This window comes from Diadema antillarum, unplaced genomic scaffold (genome assembly GCF_040938485.1).
Source record: "Diadema antillarum isolate AM-2024a unplaced genomic scaffold, OU_Dant_1.0 seq00001406_RagTag, whole genome shotgun sequence".
NCBI lineage: Eukaryota > Metazoa > Echinodermata > Echinoidea > Diadematoida > Diadematidae > Diadema > Diadema antillarum.
The window spans coordinates 128,365-150,129 of record NW_027272161.1 but is presented as its reverse complement, the minus strand read 5'-3'; the positions used below and the strand labels follow the sequence as shown (position 1 = coordinate 150,129).

Below are 21,765 nucleotides of genomic sequence, written 5' to 3'. Positions count from 1 at the left end.
AATAACCAGGCCACTCCCACTCCGAGTGGGTCCAGGTATGAAATTCAATACGACATGAGATGATTGCATGGTAGGTGTTAGTGGTTAGGATTGCAAAAAGTGCTTTTGCACGCTGCACAAACACAGAAATTATGTTAGCGAGGTATCAATCAATGCTTTGTCCAATTCTCTCACTCATCGGGGTTCTTCTCGGTTAATGTGCGAATCCTCGAAATATTTACTTTACGCGCCCATAATCCAACGTACCATGTACCAATGCGTTCATATCCTAACTGACTATGAATTTTAATGTGATTAGATAATGATGTGTAGACAGATGGTGTATAGGGATAAACATTGGATAACTGTATAAGAGAATGGATGCAGTATGCACTCACGTGTTGATTCGACTATGTGTAAACACTTTCATCATGATTGATACTGATGTAGGCCTATATTCTGTGTCTGTTACTTGCCTGATGTTGCCCTCTTAATACGCCTTGATCAATGAAGATAATTTACCTATACCGACATAATACCATTAGCGCATCGTGATGTTTACTGCATGTCTATCAGACAAAGTTTAGATCGCAGAGTTCAACAGGATATTACAGTCTGTAAACTTCCTGATGACCGTGTGAATAACCATGGTAGTATCTTTCCTAATAATGTGAACTTTTAACTCCTTTACACATCAGTCCATTTTGTGTCATACACTTCTTATCTCCGACGTAACTACTATTTTATACGTTATACAACACTCTCTGGATTCCAGCCGTATTCACAACTATACACACAATAATAATTGAATTGTTATACACACTTTATTCTTTTACAGCATGACAACTTGTAACAATAGATAAGCCTCTTCTAATAAATATCATTGAATAAGAACCCTCAGGTATGTGGTATAGGCGATTGTTAACACAGTAACATACTGTACCATGTAATTTTCAGTATACTAAGAGTTTCATCGAAATTTGATTGCCTTCTGTCACCGAATTATTCAACATCGAAAGCGAGATATATCATTCTTTAGCATTAAATGCTCACATATTTGAGCGACAAAGTTGTGTATCATCTCATCACAATAATAAGCTTTCTATACAATCTAACATTTCGCCGATTTCTGAACCTCACGACAAGTTTCAAGAGAAAAAGAAACAACATGAACACGGAACCTCGAAGTCAAACCTGTTTCTATCGTACAGAGAATGTACTCAAAGTAGTCTTTTGCAAAGGCGGCTCGCAATGGACTCGTATACGGCGGGCGTTGGACTCGCACGCACACAGCAATCGAATGGAAGCGAGCTGTGCGTGTGCTGAATGTCGAGCCGCCTTTGCAAAAGGCTATAGGGAATGTGAACACCACACAATCATAGCAGAGAGAATTCTGCGTGTATATACGAACTTCTTTCAGCAGCTTTTACAAAGATGAAAACATGATTTCATACTTCTATCAAACAATGACTTTCATGTTGATAATTCAGAGGCGTACAATAAAAAGTAAACCAAAATGATGACGCAGTACAATAATGTCAAAAATTGGAAGAATTTGTATCATTTTGAATGTGAAGTGAAAACGCAATTTATCGCTCGATCCATGACGTCAAGTCCCATCCCCTTTTTTTCACCAGCGGGGGAGTTTGCAGATGAACGACTCAACGGTGAACTCGTTCTCGATTCCACAGTCTAGATCATTCCAGTTGTAACCGATGTCGGTTTTTAACGCGAACGACGCACAGTCCTGATTGCCGCCGTGGCTGTTCGGCTGGCTCGACCCCCATGACGTGAAAGTGACGTCAGACCCATCGCTCCATCTCCACGCGCCCTCAACGTCTTGATCGGTAAGACCAATCCACACTCTGGTAGCCACCTGAAAAGGGGAGGATAATAAAAGGGAAATCATCACACACACAATTAAACATGTACACGAATTTAGGGATACAGATCAAACGTGCAAGTTGTAGAAACTTGCATTTCCACGAAACTGGATTGTATACTTTATTTAATTTCATTTCATTTCTTTTCATTTTTTTTTCCATCTCCAACAGAACTTGCAAGTACATTTTTCCTTCCACATGAAATATAAATACATATATACGTGAATATTACAAAGTGTGATAAGTGGAATTTATGGATATACAAATAACAAAGTGAAAAAGAAAAAGGCACACACAAAATAAACATTCTGAAATTAAGAAAATGCAGGAGATGGGGGAGGAATGCTGAAGAAGCAAAGCTTGTAGGGTGCATTCCCCCAAACATATAACATCTTATATCATTGATCTTCTACTTAACACATGAGATTAAAGGGATCGTACAGTTTTGGATGAGACCTAATTTCAGGTTTCTAACATTTTTCGGTGAGATACTAGTAATGAGAAACCTCTTATGAAATATGAAAGAGCATATAATTCTATGAGGAATTCAACGTTTATTTGATGAAAATTGGTTTTGAAATGGACGAGATATCCAAAAAAGAGCGATTCTAATAAAGTGTGGGACCCACACTTTATTACGATTGCTTTGTTTTACTTTGTTTTTGGATGTTTCAGTCATTCTAAACCTGATTTTCATCAAATAAACTTTGAATTCCTCTTAAAATGGTATGCTCTGTACTATCAGTGTTTTCTTGGTATCTCACAAAAAGTTAAAAGCCCAATTCTCATCTCCACCAATACTGTACTAACCCTTTAAATTTACCAAAAGAATTACACAAACTGCAGACTACAACTACAACTACAAACTACAGACAAACTACTACAAAAAAAATCCTAACTACCCCTAGACAAACACCCAGACAAATCCACTAATTGGCTGTCATGCAGAAACGCAGAAACTAGAATAGGAAAAGTAAGACAGAAAGATGAAGAAGAACTGATAACTTGGTTGGAAAATAGGAAGAAAAAACAATGTCGATTGAGAAGACGAAAAGTGATGAGTGAACGGAGCCGCTAAGTCATACGCATAAAGTGGAAGTCAATATATTTTTAATGATGACGTTCAAATGAATTCTTGTAATTGTCAAAAAAGAAATTCTTCAACTTAAAGGACAAGTTTACCTTCATAGACATGTGGGTTGAGTGAATGCAGCAATATTAGTAGAACACATCAGTGAGAGTTTAAGGAAAATCGGACAATCCGTTAAATAGTTATGAATGTTTTAAGTTTCTGCTCAGTCACGGCTGGATGAAAAGACTACTATAGCTTGTGCTGTCACATGATTACAACGATATAAAGAAAGAATAAAGAAAATTCAACACATTTCCATTTTTCTCCCATAACAAAAGAACACTCGACTTCTCTCTTTCAGAAGGCAGGGGGAATAATATTACCCTTAACATACGTCAGTAGCAAGTCGAAGAACTGTGCACTTTACTCAAAAAGTACAGTTTTGTGAAATTCTCTTTTTGTTTTTCTTATATAGTTGTACGCATGTGACATCATACACTGTAGTAGCCTTCTCTTCCAGCAGTGACTGCGCAGATACCTAAAATGTTCGTAACTTTTGAACGGATTGTCCACTTTTCCTCAAACTTTCACTGATGTGTTCTACTAATTTTGCTGCATTCTCTCAATCCTTATGTATATGAAGGTGGACTTGTCCTTTAACTTTAAAGCAATTCAAACTTGGGGCCGTTTTTATATCATTACTAAGGTTATTCCAAAATTTTGGTCCTACAAAAGTAAATGTGGATTGAGTAAATAATATGGTCATGGTTAAAGGCAAATGAAATTCGTTAGAATGACGAGTTGGGTATCTGTGGAAAGAATTATACTTCACAAACGTCCCGGTAAAAATGGGAGGTAATAAATTGTTACTAAATTTATACATAAATTGACCAAGATGATAATTATAAAGATCACTTATTTTCAAAATCTTCTTTTCAAAAAATATAACGTCAGTATGGGATCTCCAAGAAACATTGCAAATTATACGAAGGGCTTTTTTCTGGAGACGTAGCAGTCTATCAAGATGCATTGAATGAGTGTTTCTCCAAGATATAATACCGTAATTAAGATAAGGCGAAATCAAACTTGAGTATTAAGGAGGGTTGGAATGGGAAAATAAAACTTCACTTCATCTATAACACCAATATTGCAAGATATTATGTGACAAATATTATTAATATGTGTCTTCTATGAAAGTTTATTATCAATTGTCAATCCTAGAAATTTCATTGATGAAACTACATCTATAGCAGTATCATCTAATACAATATTATTGGGAATACTATCCAAAGAATTACTAAACAACATATATTTGGTTTTAAGAAGGTTCAAAGACAATTTGTTGGATCTTATCCAGTAAAGCAACTTTTTAAGTTCTAAATTTAAGGTATCCACCAAAATGTGGAGATCCGGATGTGAAAAAAAAAATACATTTGAATCGTCTGCGAACAACAGAAAAGATAAAACACGAGAAACATTTATCATATCATTTATGTACATTATAAACAAAAGAGGTCCCAATAGACTTCCTTCAGGAACACCGCAAGTAACAGATTTCTTTGTGGAACTGTGACCGGGAAAAGATACAAACTGTTTGCGGTCAGTAAGGTAGCTCCTGAACCACTCCAAGGCCTTCCCACGGATACCATAGTGACATAATTTATAAAGAAGTATTTCGTGATCGATGGAATCGAAGGCCTTGGAGAAGTCCAGGAAAACTCCCACTGTATGGTGATGTAGGTCTACGGCTTAAGCAACTTTTTTCAACAAAGGAGAGAATAGCATGAGATGTGTTGTGCTCTTTACGACATCCAAATTGAAAATTAGATATGATATTATGCAAATCAAGAAATTTATGGAGTCTGGAATGTACAATTTTTCCTAACAATTTAGAAATCGAAGACAACAGAGAAATTGGTCTGTAATTACAAATATCTTCTTTATTACCTTTCTTATAAATTGGAATTACTTTAGCGAATTTCATTTCCAATGGAACAACACCATTACTTAATGATGAATTAAAAATATGAGTTAATGGTTCGACAACACTCTCACTAATGTTCTTTAAAGTAATATTATCAATACCATCCGGTCAAGAGTTTTTTTTTTTATTTTTCAAATTCATAATAATGTCTTTTATTTCTAAACTAGTGACAGGATGAAAAAAAAGTGAGTTGGAATTGGGTAATGCAAGAAATTCATGGAAATTCGTTTGAGATGTGGGTATATTTTTAGCGAGGTCATATCCAACCTGGGAAAAACAATGATTAAGTGTATCCGCTATCAACACAGGGTCTCTTATTTCAACATCATCCAGTTTAATTCTTGTTACTCGGGGTTTATCATTATTTTCATAAATGGCGCTGTTTATTAACTTCCAGGTCTTATTCACATCATGTTTGAAAAGGGATATCTGGTCCATATGATACTTCCTTTTTTCATTACACAATAATCTTGTAAGAACATTTTTATACATAGTGTATTCACGATGAGATTGTTCAGTGCGTTTAATTCTGTCCGCGTAACATAAATCATTTTTTCGATTTATGGATCGTAAAAGAGATTTTGTTATCCATGGAAGTCTGGGATGTTTCTTTATAACAGCATGTTTCTTTATAACAGCATGTAACTCACTTCATGAAAGTGACAGACGTGCGTTTTAATTATTCATTGCAGGTCGAAGGGTGCGGACGTGCCGTGGTGCTCTCGCTGTTCTACTTGTACTATTAACCGAATTTTGCATCTATTTTCTGCCTTTCAGCTTTGATTAATAATTGTTTTTTTCTTCTTGATCATATGAGTGAGCCTGTTTTTCATTTATTTGATCCTATGTGACACATTTGTGCTGAACTTGTTTTGAAATTTGACTGCGGATCTGAACCCAAAGGACAACGCATATCACCGTAAGTTGTTCGACACGCGGCAGTCAAGCACTGCTTGCAGTCTGTCGTAGGGCGTGCACGTCCGCTGCTCTTTAGCTTCCGCCCTATACAGCTACCGTGATTTATACATGTTATCACTTACTTTACTACTTTGTTGTGTTGATGTTATATACTTCGTAAGATCATTTATCATTCATTGTAGCGAACAGTATATTGTCTAATTATCATTTTTTCTTTTGTCTTAGATGTGTAGGCCTATTTCCCTCTGTTTTGAGTTATAGTATCCACTATCAGTATTATCCATATATCTTTATATCTTTGATATCTGTCTGTTACTGCGTTATTATATATCCACTGTGTATTTACACCCAGGTGTCAAAATTACATCTGATTCTGTGTATACTTGTGTAAACTGCAGTGTTCGGTCGCTGCACGTTGCCAAAGCTATAGTGTGTAGCTATATATAGCTGCCATTTTGTTTCTCACCTCCTCTATACACGTGTTCTCTTTTGTAATTCCCTTTGTGCTATACTATCCGACCTATTTACTTTATAACTGAGAGGCCTCAGACTTTCTTTAGAGTTCCTTATCGCTTGGTCTCTCTTGTCATTGCCTGGTTTTATCCTTTTCTTCGTATTCGGTCCGGTGCGCCTTTAGTCCTCCTTCTCCCCTTTTATTTCATTTCGCCTCTCCCTGCCCCACTTTATTGTTATCCCCCACTCGATCCCCTCCCTACATGGCCGTCACAATGGCGGCCATGTCTGGAATTCAGGACGTCCCTCCCCTCATTGTTCCCGCTAATGACTCCGAAGAAAACCCCAGCAACCTCTCAGAGATAGAACCTGACCCCACTCCGATTCCTAGCCGCGACACTGGCTTTACTGAAGTTTCTCGAAAAAGACAACGACCGAATTCCCAACCCTACTCCGATGACGAATCTGATCTGTTTCACACACCCACCCGTCCTCCCTTCAACCCGCATGTAACTATCATTGGCACAGTCAAAAACATTACTCTCATCAACCCCATCCAGATCGCACGTGAAATAAACAAGCTAGTAGGAAAAGTGTCTCAAGTCCAACGCAAACAAAAATCCTTCACTATCAAATGTTTCAATCCTAAACAGGTTCGTACTCTAATGGAACTGAATGAATTCTGCAAAACCCCAATTCGTGTCACTAACGACAAGTCATTCTCTCCTGTTCTAAAAGGTGTCATCAAACGCGTCTCGCCCGAGTTAATGGAACAAGACATCAAGGAGGCGCTGGCGGGCCAGGATGTGACCGAAGTTAAGCGCATCTCAAAGCGATCAAACGATGGTCCCACCCCAACCAATGTACTTGTTCTCTCTTTCGACTGCCCCTCACTTCCAGAATCAGTGTCCAATGGCTACGAAACTTTCCCAGTAAGTGTATATGTTCCCCCTGTTTCTCACTGTTTTCACTGCCAGAGGTTTGGTCACACAAAAGATACATGTAGATCTAAACAGCGCTGTGTAAGGTGTGGAGAAAACCATGATCTCTCTTCTTGCCCGTCCAAATCCAATCCAAAATGTCTGCGATGCGGGGGCCCCCACAGCGCGGCATATGCAGGTTGTCCAAAGTTCAAACTTGCACGTAAAGTGCAAAATTACTCCACTATGAATCATGTTTCCTACGCTGAAGCTGCCAAAAAACTACAGGTTACCCAATCCAACACCCAGGCTATGAATTCTAACCAAAATCCATCTGACCCGCAACATCTCCCAGGTCCTCATGTGCCCGATTCCCCTCCTCAATCCACCAATCCTGCTCCCAAGTCCAATCCTACCACCTCCTCCATCACTTCTTCTCGCTCCCATCCTACCACTGCGAATGTGACCCATGTATTTACTCAACCCCAACAGGCTACTGACAGGGCCCAGGTTCACAGAAGCCTCCCAGTCCCCACAGATACAAATACGGCCTCTACTCAAACTAACAAACGGCAACTCCCTCCTACAACATCCATTCTCCTAGTAGAAAAACTAGTCTCCTTTGTGAGCACAGTTATCAACAATCTTCATGCGGCTGATTCTGACCACAAGAGAATCATGTTAGTTGTTCAATCTGCAAACACTTGCTTCGATGTGGTCGTTTCCCAGGAAAAGATATACGAACTCCTACATCAGAATCGATAATTGATCTGAACCTCATTATTTGGCAGTGGAACGCCAGAGGGCTCCCCTCTAATGGCGCTGAGCTGATTCAGCACATCTACTCTTCCCCTTCACCCCCACATGTAATCCTCGTGCAAGAGACCTGGTGTCACGATGACACAAATTTCTCCATTCCTAAGTATACTGCTCTGTGGCGCAATCGCGTCTCCTCACGTGGAGGTGGCTGTGCAATTTTTATTCACCATGACGTAAATTTCAGCAATGTTCATTATTTCCCTCACCTAGAGGGATTAAAAGTCAATATTCTGTATAGAAATGTTTCTGTCACTGTGACAAATTTTTACAATCCCATAAAAAGATTGTCCACACAAGATTTACTTTCTCTTACAGTCGACTGCCTGCCATACTATGTCATTGGAGGAGATTTTAACGCCCACCATCCTGCATGGGGAGGAACCACTATGGACCTCAACGGAAAAGTCATATTTGAATTTTGCAATGATCACGATACTGTTATACTTAACGATTCCTCAGCAACACGCTTTGACATTGCTAGAGGATCTTCCACATCAGTTGACCTCACTCTTGTTCCTCCGTCATTAGCCCCCCACTGTAACTGGTCGGTATCCCCCTTTTCCCTCGGGAGTGATCATTACCTTATATCTTGTATTGTTCATTTTACTTTTCCATTAAAGCGACTTTCCATACCTAGCGCTTCCTCTCAAAATCATGACAATCTTCCGCCCCGTTGGGCTTTTCGAAGAGCCAATTGGGAATTATTTCAGCGTGAACTAGAATTGTTACATCATTCACACAGCTACCGTCCAGCTAATATTTACGATTTGTATGATCTTTTTCTACAATGTGTAACCCAAGCTGCCAATGCTTCTATTCCCCTCCAGACCCCGACCTGTCGCCCACCTCTTCCCTGGTGGTCGGCGGCTTGTTCGAGAGCTGTCCGCGACCGTCATCGTGCCAAACGCAAGCTTGATAAGTCATATCTTTTCGATGATTTAATCACTTATCTTCAATTCAATGCTGCAGCCAGGCGCACCATTAGATCAGCCAAACGTTCTCATTTCACTACTTTTTGCAACTCCTTGAACCGTTTTTCCCCACTCTCAGATGTATGGTGCAAAGTAAAACTATTGTCTAACAATAACACCAGGAGTACCTTCCCACCCATACTTATAAACAACACTTATACTCATGACGCCCACTGTATCGCCAATGCTATGGCAGTTACTTTCTCTCAAAAACCTTCTTTAACCCCCACTCTCCCTCTCCCTACTTCCCAACCCCCATCATATATACATGACAATGATTCTCCTCTCAACGCTCCTTTCACCCCCAAAGAGCTCGAAACGGCAATCAAAGCTTCTAAGAACTCAGCCTCTGGGGTCGATGGAATCAACAGACAGTTGTTAAGCCATTTAACTGATAATATGTTTTGCTCTCTGTTAGAGATTATTAACATGAGTTGGGAAACGTCTGTAATCCCGCCCCAATGGAAGCACTCCATTATCAAGCCCATATTGAAGCCTGGCAAGGACAAACACTCCATCAGCTCCTACCGCCCAATTTCTCTCACACCTATTGTATGTAAACTCATGGAACGTATGATTGTCCATAGACTCTCGTACATTATTGATAAATATGATCTAATTTCTCCCCGTCAGTCTGCTTTCCTCCGACATCGTAGAATTCTCAATAATCTCCTGTGCTTAGAATCTGAAGTAAGGAAATCCCTATTCAGTAAAGGGTATACGGTCGCCATCTTTCTTGGCATTTGTCAAGCCTTCGACTCCATTAATCATCAGGCACTGCTTTCCAGACTTTACTCCGTGGGCCTTCGAGGTCGATTTCTAAGCTGGGTACAAAGTTTTTTGGACTCGCGAACTTTTCAGGTACAGATAAACTCCACACTTTCAGACATGCATACACGCCAAGCTGGCCTCCCGCAAGGCAGCGTCATTAGTCCTCTATTATTCAATCTGTTTATTGACGAAATTACTCATTATTGTGCATCAAACGTATCCATGTATGCTGACGACATCGCTATATGGCATTCTTCTTCCAATCTCCATCATATCAATACAAAACTCCAGTCCGATGTCAATATCATCTCTGATTGGATAACACAGTATGGACTCTCTCTGTCTACTAATAAGTCTAAAGTGGTTATTTTTCACTCTCAACCAGTTTCTCCTACAGGTTTTAGTATTCGTCTCCAGAACACTCAGCTTGAAGTCGTCCCTTCTCATAAATACTTAGGGGTCACCCTTGATTACTCCTTGTCATGGTCCCCTCATGTTCAAGACATCTTAATGAAATGCAACAAACGGCTAAACCTCCTTCGTTCGCTAACCGGCTCAAACTGGGGCGCCGATACACAAACCCTTCTCTTACTGTACCGATCTCTAGTCCGCCCTCATCTCGACTACGCCTGCGAAATCTATGGTTCTTTATCCCAGCTCCTTTCTAGCAAACTAGACACCGTACAGGGCCATGCCCTTCGAATATGCACCGGCGCGTTACCATCCACTGCCCTGCATGCACTTCAAGTGGAATGTAACGAACCTCCACTCCATATACGCCGCGAAAGGGCCGCCCTTAATTACTGCGCCTATATATACACACTGTCTCCACTTCACCCCGTCCGAAAAGCCATTGGCAACTGCTGGCAATTCTCTTCGAATAAATGGCCACAAAACAAACTTCCTTTCGCTCTCTGAATCAAACCGCTTACGGACACTTTTCTAAAGCTGCAACCTATCAACGTTTATCCCAGTCCCCCTTGGTCCATTGAGCATCCCAATATTGACCTCTCCCTTCACAGCTCATGTCCCAAGACCGTCCTCCCTTCAGCGCAATATCAAACTGCTCTTCAAACCATAAAGACCACATATTCAAACCACCTGACAATTTACACTGACGGTTCCCATGATCCCTCCACTAACTGTTCTGGTATTGGGATTTACGTACCTCACTATCGTCATGAAATAAGTGAAAGGGTTTCACCCATCTCAATTTGCCGTACAGAACTGGTAGCGATTCTTCTTGCCCTATCATGGCTGGAATCCTCTCCCCCTCTCAGAGCTGTTATTTTCTCAGATTCCCTCAGTGCCTTGACACTTTTGAATAACCACACCTCAAATTTCCTTGACCTTCCAAATGAAGTACTTCGTAAATGCTCAAATCTTATAATGAACGGGTGTGACATCACTTTAGCATGGGTACCAGCTCACTGTGGTCTAACGGGCAACGAAAAAGCCGATTATCTTGCCAAACAAAGTTTACGTAAGAATATTACAATCAGTGTTCCTCAAAATGTTGATGATATACGACGTGTAATCAAACACAGGTGTTTTGACGCTTGGAACGCGTTATGGCGCTCTTCTAATAAAGGACGCCATCTTTTCAACATCCAACCCTGTGCCTCAAACACCTTCACCTTTGAAAGTCTGAACAGACGTGATGAAATAATAACTCACCGTCTCCGCATGGGCAGAGCCAGGTTAGCAACTTTTTATCATATCATCCGTAAACATCCCACCGGTTTTTGCTCAATGTGCAATGTATTGGAAACCGTTGAACATTATTTATTACACTGCAAACAACACACACGTCAACGTACGAATCTCATACGTGCTATCCATAAGCAATCACCCAGCATCTCTGATTTACTCGCTAACCAAAAAGCTCTAGACGCAGTTATTACCTATGTCAAGGAAACAAACAAATATCACAGTATTTAAGATTGCATAACTTTGCTGTAGCACGGACTTTGCGAAGTCCTGCAAATTCGATGCACTCTCATTTTGCAATCGTAGATTTCAAGATATTTTGTGAATCGTCTGTATTATGTGTTATGATGCATTATATTATAAATTGATTACCTATTAATGTTTTTCTTACATTGTTTGCTATGGCATGCACTTGGGGAAGTTTGTATGTATGCATTATCAACTGCTGTGGTGATTTCAAGATAATATGTATTATCTCCTGGAAACGCAGATTTTCAAAATATTTGCGAGTTGCCTACGAATTTTGGCTTATGCTTATCAATATGGTTTTTTTTTTCACTAATGTTTGATTGTGATTAATCTCACTTATGTTTTATTTAGTCTCATTTTTCCCTTCCCAGTACACAGGGGAAGGACTTTCACTCTCTCCTATCCTCAGCGTAGTAGACCTACACAACATCCGCACCGGACTTCGCTCCCCGGTTCCCAGCGAGACCAAGCCGAGCCTGGTCACCCGTCACGTCGAGGCCTCCACCTTCCACCTCGCCGAGGTGCCGGAATCTGCAGCAAGCAGGTTTTGGGAGTCACTCGCTGCTGCAGATCTCGGCATCTCCCTCAATTTGCCTTTACTATAGTAAAACATTATACATGTACATATTTTGTTGTCTTGCGTTCCTTGCTTGTGTTTCCCTCGCAAGAATAGGGGATTTCTTCGTCCATATTATAATATAGTTATTTATAAATGATATACTTTTTTTATATAGTGAGAACAACTCTAATTTCTGTAAATCCCCTCTCGTATGAGTCGCCTGCACTTATTTAATACTTATGATTTTGTGGTTTAAAAAATTGATTTGAAGAATTTATGACTCCCACTTTCTGGCTCTAAATTTCTACTTTTTTTGGGCTTGAAGCCCGCAGGTGTACTCGTACGTCATACAGAAACCACGATTATATTTGTACATCATTTCTCCGTTGTTTGTTGCAAACGACTTTGCTGTATCAACGCCTCTGGATTTTTCACGAATCATTGATGTGACGCTCAGAGCTCTATGATATAAACACTGTATATATATTTTTTGTCTTTGTTTTTTCCTTTCTCTCGAAATAATGATATTCATATAAACACTGAATATATTTTTTTTTTCTTGAAACAATGATACAGTTATAGTAATGTTCCCTATTCTGTAATTTACATCATTGTGTGTGCGTTTTATTTAGATACTGTATATTATTTTGGGTTGACCTCTGATATTAGTAAGTGTGTGCGTGGTTGGAGATGGATATGTGTGTAAGTGTATGTGCACATGGGTGAGTTAATGTGTGTTACACGCGCGCGTGTATGGTATAGTAATTTGAGTTTGCTTAACCAAAGAATTTGAGGTATTCATAAATATCATTTGAGCTCCCTCGTGGAGACCTAACTAGCTCCTTTGTGGAGACAATATGAGCTCCCCCATGGAGACTTAATGAGCTCCTTTGTGGAGACAATATGAGCTCCCTCGTGGAGACGATATGAGCTCCCTCGTGGAGACTTGGTACATACATACATACATACATATATATTTAATAATGTTCATATTTTTCTAAGACTATTAATATTGTCTGTTTTATGTTAAGTGCTGTCTGGGGCAAATTATTTGTATAGGGCCCCATTTTTCTCTTTCTTCCTTCTTTCTATAAAACAACAACAACTTTATAACCAAACTGTTTAACTTTCACCAATGGAACATGTTTATTTAAATGAGATTTCAAAATTGCCGTATTAAAATACATCAAACGATAAATCAGTATCTTGAGACTCATATACACTTCATTCCAATTTTCTTCTTGTAAACTATTCTTCAAACTTTGTAGATTTTCAGGTGTTGTTTTCTTAAATGTTTCTTTAACGGAACTAATAATGGGTTTAGCGATAACCGGGACAACAGTAAAAATTGGAAAATGATCTGATATATCAAACAAAATAATATTTGATTTAGGAGTACGCATGATATTACAAAATATGTTATCAATTAAAGAAGCTGTGTTATTTGTAACCCGGGTTGGTTTAGTTATAAGTGGCAAGAAAGAGGCAGAGAGCATAACATCAAGAAATTCCTGTGGGGCACTTAACGTATGATACTTTTTAGAGATGTCTATGTTAAAGTCCCCAATTATAAAACAATCTTTATTAATGAAAATTGGATGATGAGTTAAATCCTGCAAATACTCTAAAAACAAATTACTGTTGGAATTAGGAAGTCTGTACATAATAGCGATCAAAATATTCCTGGAATATGGGATGTTTATTTCAATGATAAGAGATTCAATGATATCATTCATAGAGTTGAGTTCAGTATTAACAAAATAATCCAGGCCGTGTTTAATATAAAAAGCGACCCCTCCTCCTCCCTTATTGATTCTATGTGATAAAATCATAACAAGGAAGCGCAAAAGAATTTGAGGAACTTTGAGTAAGCCTTGTCTCAGTAAGCCCGATAACAGAAAATGAAGACTGGGTAGAATTATCTAATAAAAGTTGTAAATTATCAAAATTACTATTCAAACTTCTGATATTCAAATGCATCAATGCAAAACTATTGTTCAAACTCTCTGATGACTGAAATTGATTAATTGTGATATAATCAGAACTTTGATAAGAGATATTGTCTTCATTCATATTCAGACTATTAAAAGAAGAGTTTATGGTATTGGCCGTACGGTTATCATAACTATGTGAAAGATTACTGGTTCTCTGATCTTGAGGGATAATTCTAAAAAGATTACTGAAATCATCATCATTAAGAGACTGAAAAGCAAAATTATTAATTTGTGTCATAATAACAAACAGAACAGAGGATGAAATGTCCTATATAAAATTTGACATGCACTTGCATATGCAGAGCGGGACCTGTTAAAGAAGAGGAGATAAGATAAAGACTGGATTGAAACATGCATGACAAGCGACAAAACAAACATGAAAACATAAACTAAAGAACACATAAACGAAACAGGGGCACACGCAAAACCCAGGTCGTGACTTAACTATTAATAATTTGTTAATACAGGATTCTGCAGTCGTCGAAGACTATCAGAAAGTTCGGAGATAGCTCAAGTGCACATGGGTACAAATAACCTTTCATTTTTCTCAGCTGGAGGGCACGTCACTCGATTCAAATAATGCATCAGTTTGCCCAACATAGCAATTTATGGAACTCGTATTCAAAAAAAAAAAGTGAACCTGCGTAGATCAAGTGACCAGAATGGTTCGCCAAGCAACACTTTGGGGAGCACTCATTTTCATTGTGCTGTTTTGAACACATTAAAAAACTTTTTAACATTGTCAAAAACCAGGCTTGCTGTCAGCTGGATGTACTGGCAGGCACCATTTATAAGGATTGCATGAATAATCATTGCATCACGGGTGCTTATCTCAGTGAATTTAAAAGCCAACCTGGCTCTTAGTACAAAATAAATGACCTTTTTCTGCTCATGCTCAAACTGGAATCCCGAACTGGGTTATAATATTCTTTTATGAACGTGCATATTCATATATAGAATAGCGGCAAAACAGTTGTTGTTGTTGTTTTAAAGAAAGAAAGAAGAGAAAGAAAAAAATCGAGGCCCTATGCAAATAATTTGCCCAAGATAGCACTAATATAAAACAAACATTGTAAATCTTACAGATATTAATAAGAATATTAAATATACCATGTCTCCACGAAGGAGCTCATATCGTCTCCACGGGGAGCTCATTAATATCGTCTCAACAATCATGACAATGGAGCTCACAACAGTTCCGAATCTCTAAGCAACCTCCTCAATTTGCAGGACACGATGATATCATCACCGTGTCCTGCAAATTATGGAGATTGCTAGAGACTCGGAACTGTTTTGCCGCTATTTTATATATGAATGCACGTTCATATAAACATATCATAATCTTCAGCCCAGTGGTGAGAAACTGTACAGGTATTGGTTGGACCCCGCATAAATGGTGTGAGAACCTGTTCCTGGAAAAGAACCTTTACCATGTTTACTGGGAGCAATTTAAGTGCGTATATGGAGGAGAATTTAGGAGAGCGGACAGATAAGGATATCTATTAATGGACGAGCAATAATAACTTTCACAGTATTGCCTTATTCTTTATACAGGGTGCCCTCTTCAGCATAATCGCTGTTCTTCCATCCAGAGGGCCCTTCGTATCAACTCAGTCTTGCCAGGTACTAGTACCCATTTCAACACCTGGGACGTAAGAATCATGCCATCGTGGGTAAACGACATTTCGTCCAAGAACTTATAAGTTCCGTTTCTAAGGCAAAAGTCGTATCCACTAGATCACAGTGACGTCCCAAATAAACTTACTCTCTTGTTTCGAGTGGTTTCATAGAGTACTGTGAGGAAGTCGTGCTCTTCTTGGGAGTGGATTGAAGTCAGATGCCCCAGATTTAGCAACGTCCTCGTTTCCGAACACGGCACGGAGAAGCCACGGCAGTGCATCTCTGCAGCATCCCAGGTCACGTTCTTGAAAGTAAAGAATCTGTAACAATTTTAAGAGGAAATTTACTCCATGACATTCAAAGAAAAGAAAAAAAAAGAAAAAAAAAACATTTCAAATACAGTTTACAGAGTGAGAGTAGGCCCTAAAAAAAAAAAACAGGATAGTTATTGGTTATATACATGTTTCGTGACAATTGACATGATTGGACTCACACTTTCACGACTATGAGAGGTATGGGATTTGGAATTGTCGTGATATGTTTTATCAAAATAGTGATAATATTTCGTCCAACCATAATAACAGGGCCATGGAACGAGGATGGGGCGTTTAATTTCATACAGTCTACTCGCGCTTTTGATGCTAGAAAACAAAAGAACGGAGAAATTTCGGGGGAAGAAATCAAAGAAACAAGCGCGAGAAAACCCATGACCGTTTTAGAGCTTCGCATTAACATTAACATTATTAATATCAACATAAAATAAAGACAGAGGTTTGACTGAAGAATAATGGAATGTAATAGGAATTTGTATAATCAAATCAATAACAAGAACCTGTATTCTTCGCATCTATAAGATGAGGAAAGTCAGTTGCGGTTGACGAATCCTATTCATACACCCCCCCCCCCCCCCCCCCCCCCCCCCCCCCCCCCCCCCCCCCGACAACATTTCATGTGGCAGTATGGTATTTGTGTACAAACCCGTGGAAGCGGATATGATCTATTGGCCGAGTTCAAAACGGAATATATTTTATATATACATAAACTTGAAATAGATTCTCTCGTTCTGTTGTTCATTCTGTGATGACACGATCGCGTGTCTGCCTTTTCTGAGTGGAAGTTCAATTTTCAAGGGCAGTGCACACTTCCCATATCAATGGTTATTAACGAACCTGCACAATTTAACGCCCACATGTGTATAAGATTTCATGGCCATCCAGACCAAACCGCGTCATTTCAGCGACCATGGTTACTACATGTATGAAGACTGATCCTTGAGAATGAACATAATATTATTATATCAAAGAAAATTAAAAAAATCTGCATTTTCCGTAGGCTATAACCTTCCTAACGCATTTCAAACTTACTTTAATGTTTATAAAATATGCATTTGAACACTGTGATCAGGTGTCAAAGAGAAGGCAAAATTGCAAAGTGCGGACGGCTACTGTTGGACCCCGTTTACAGTGCGGGGCTGGGCCGAGCCGCGGCCGAGCCCGGCCTCAATTGCGGGGCCGAGCCCCGCAATTTTGTCCGTTTACAGTGGTTTACACTGCCGGGCTCGGCCCGGTCTTTTAATTCATACCTTTCAATATTTTGTCGTAGTGGCGCTCTGTTTGTAAACAAACGCAATTGGGTATAGTCCGTGGCGACGAAGTCGCCGTTCGGGCAAAGGCCTTTGCCGAAGGAAAAATCCTTCGCAGGACAAAACCACCTTAAACTATACTAGTTTTCGACGTTGAGGAGGATAATATCCTGAATAGCGAAATAGTACGAGCAGAGGGTCGGTCTGGAAGCCAGACTAAAATTGGCCGCGCATTTGGCCCAGTTTGCGTTTACGCTGAGAAAAGACCACCTCCAGAGCGTGGCCAAATGCGCGGCCAATTTAGACCCCGCATTTGGCCTCTTACGCATTTACACTGATATGAAGGCGGGCTCGGCTGCGGCCGAGCCGCGGCCCAGCCCCGCACCGTAAATGGGGACTTACAGTTCTTCATTTCAAAGGCTTGTAGTTCCGAATATGAAATGAGGTTCGACATTCCGAATGTCCGTAAATCTGAATATAGAGAAAGGTTTGTCATTCGAACTTCATTCCGAATGTACGTTAATCTGAATATAAAGAAAAGTTTGTCATTCGAACTCCATTTCATCTTCAGATTATCAAATTCTCAGAATAACGATTTCATTTTCGGAATAACGAACCTTAGGAATAACAAATCTTTGGAATAACGTTACTTTAATGTTCGGAACAATGAACGATGTAGCTTACAGTTTAGTATATGAATATAAGAACGACCCAAGTCCATAGAAGATCATTTCGAGTAAACTAAAAAAAAACTTCATATCTTTTTTATTTGTCCAATAATATTCTATTTAACTGTGATTGGAAGGCAACATTGTACACACAAATTAGAACATATATTATTATGACGATTAACATTTACATTAATTGTGGAGAGGCCATTTTGTGTGGTGGACTTGGGTCGTTCTTTGATTCATATGGACTTGGGTCGTTCTTTGATTCATATACATGATATTCTGCTATAGAGATGGGAGAAGGATGAGAGAGGGCGCTATTATATGAATGTAAGAATGACCCAAGTCCTTCATTCTTACATTAATATAAGATTTAACTCATTCATTTCAGGCACTTCCGAGGGTAATTAGGATTTATCATTTACATATAAGATGAGTCCATGCATAAGCTACAATTTACCATGTCAAACTGAATTTGGCCAAAAATTGGACTTGGGTCGTTCTTATATTCATATACTCAGTTGTATTTCCTTTTTGGATTAAAGGACAAGTTCACCTTCATAAACATAAGGATTGAGAAAATGCAACAATATTAGTAGAACACATTAGTGAAAAATTGAGGAAAATTGGACAATCGATGCAAAAGTTATTAATTTTTTAAATTTTTGTGTTGGAACTGCTGGATGAGGAGACTACTACAGCTTGTGAGTCATATGCGTACAACAGTATAAAGAAAATATAAAAGAAAATTCAACATATTTTCACTTTTTTCGCATAATAAAAGAGCAATTGACTTGCCTCTTTCTAAAGGCAGGGGGAATAATATTACCCATAACATTTATCGGTAACGAGTCAGGGGAATGTGTACTTTTTTCAAAAGATGGAATTTTGTGAAATTCTCTTTTTATTTTCCTTATATTGTTGTACGCATGTGACATCTAAGTTATTCACACACTGCAGTAGTCTTCTCATCCAGCGAGTACTGCACAAAAACTTCAAAAATTCATAACTTTTGAACGGATTGTCTGATTTTCCTCAAACATTCAATGATGTGTTCTACTAATATTGCTACATTCTCGACCATCTGGGTATAGGAAAGTTGTGTGTTTCGGCATTACGAATCTTTGGAATAATCCTTAAGCGACTGAAGATTCCGTACATAATGGCCTATTGTTCCTTGGAAGGTATAGCAGTATTGCACTCATTTTGACAACTTTCTAAATTCTGCGAAAAAAAAAAGATCACTTTACTGCACTGCATGTTTATTTTTGTGTAGTATAAGTTATGTATATTTGAAAGCCTATCTAAGACTTTATCAAGTGACTGGTGTGTCACATGAATAATTCTGGCATACTTTTATTGACTTTATTAGACTTTATCAGGAGACTGGTGCATGTCACATGAATAATTCTGGCATACTTTTATTGACCTCTGACCTCTTTCAAATTACGTCATTATGCAATATGAAAACAATGAAAACAGTAAACTCTGAAACTTTAAACCCCTCCCCCCCCAAAAAAAACAACAACAAACAAACAAACAAACAAACAAACAAAAAACGGACGGGGGTGGGGGGGGGGGGTTCGGGAGTTTTAGGGAGTAATCTTATGGGCGGTTTCGGGCGGATCAGTTACTAGGTATAACGATCCTCTTATTTTTGGATTACCGAACCTTTGGAATAACGAACATCACCCCATTTATATAGTTTCGAAAGTAGGTCCTATACCTATTTCAAATCTAACTATACTACCACACGACTGACATTTCTAAAAATTTCCTCCTTGAAAAACAGGGATCACCTGCTCAAAATACCCCTTGCTCATTGGTTCTTTGATGATAATGCTGATTAGAAGAAAAATGGCAAGAGATCATATATCAGTGAAAAATTGCCTCACCGATAGCAATTACCGCCAAAGGGGGTCCAGAACGGAGGGCACCCACAAGCGCTTGCCTCCGATGACGGGGGAAGCGTCACCAGCAAAGCCGCAGTAATGGCCAGACCGCCGAAAAGGACTGATTTCAAGTTTGCCATGGCTGTAAGAAAATGAAACACGTACAATTTGAGACGATAATAGTTATTATATTCCACATACTAAGAATGTTGCAATAGGATTGGTCAAGAGCTGATCACGTGATGAAGCGTAGTTTTGCCCATCACATCACCTGAGAAAAAAAGTTCGTTACACTCTATGTTGATGGTCCCTTTTTGTTTCGCTGATCTCCACACACTCCACACAGTCCTAGCGCGAGATGCATACGCGCGAAATAAAAGTGCGTTGCACTGTGGACAATCATGTGACCTAGGTCACTTGATAGTACACAGTGCAACGCACTTTCACTTCGGTGCCGCGCGGTGCGCGCAGCAAATTCATTGTTTTGTCATCTACGAGCACACGTAGCCTAAGCCCTAAGGATACCTAAAGGCAGCTAAAACAGTTTCGGATGTGGAATAAAATGGGAATTTCTAGGACCCTACACTGCAAAAACATCGGTGTTAGATTTAACACCATGGGTGTTAAATTTAACACCGATCAAGTGTTTATAGAGGACCACACCCACAGGTGTAGAAAATGCACTGTGATGGTGTTGAAAAGTGTTCACCTGACATTTCGTGGTGTTAATTTGACACTGTACCTGGTGATATTTTTACACTGTACTGGTGTTAATTCAAAAATGACACCACATGGTGTTGATTTGATATTTGTTGGTGTTAATATCAATGGTTTAACACCCGTCCAGCTTCAATAAGAGACCACACCAGCTGGTGTTACCGTGGTGTAAATCTATTTTCACATTTTTTCATAAATCTAGTATTCTAATGTGAAATTCTTGATCGTCTTGTTTAAATTAAAAATCAACAAGAAGTGCAGTTACTAAGAAACTCTTCAAAAACAGTTTTATATTTGGAAATGACACCCGGAGGTGTTAATTTAACGCCATAAATGAGCACCGAAAATTTAACACCAGCTCGGTGTTCACTATTTAACACCGGACTTTATGCAGTGTAGATGTGGAATATAAAGCAAATAATCAAGTTTTAGTTTCAGGCAATGAGACAAACTATCACTTCTACGGCGATCTGAATGTGTAAGCTATCTTTTCTCAGCTGCGCTTCCGAAAGATAGCTACATCCATATCGCCTCGGAAGTGATAGTTTGTCCCATCACCTTCACCAACGTTGATTATTTGCTTACTATCAGTTCGTCTAATATGTCCTTATCATGATAATGCTCGTATATCTCTGCTGAAATCATTAGTTAGAGTTAGATTTCAGACAGCACTATATTTCAGTATCGACAACTTGCCGACATGCACTCCGATCTTATAACTCTGACGTCCCGGAGAAAGCTATAATATTGCCACTGTTCAGAGGTTGAATTTTCAAGAGAAAAGAAGAGAAAGCATTATCCGGTCTAGGCATTCAAAACAAGCACTGACTGTCGCATTTCAACACTTATGTTTCTTCACATGGTCTTAAAAGCAAAGTAAAAAACATACTTGCAGACAAACGTGAACCAACTTTCTATCATATAGTTTTATTTCAAGCGATTAAGACGACACCAAGAAGAAGAAGAAGTAATAGTCTTCATAGTTTAACGTATAAAAAAAG

At 39.1% G+C, this 21,765-nt stretch overlaps 1 protein-coding gene across 1 annotated transcript; it reads right to left on the bottom strand.

Annotated features, from left to right (window-relative positions):
• Positions 1–1,609: 1,609 nt before the first annotated feature.
• LOC139709096 (echinoidin-like) lies at positions 1,610–20,187 on the bottom strand. Its single transcript, XM_071621057.1, has 3 exons — positions 20,051–20,187; positions 16,048–16,222; positions 1,610–1,855 (listed from the first exon to the last, which is right to left on the bottom strand). Exons 1-3 carry the CDS (start codon positions 20,185–20,187, stop codon positions 1,610–1,612), a joined length of 558 nt encoding a protein of 185 aa, XP_071477158.1.
• Positions 20,188–21,765: the final 1,578 nt, after the last annotated feature.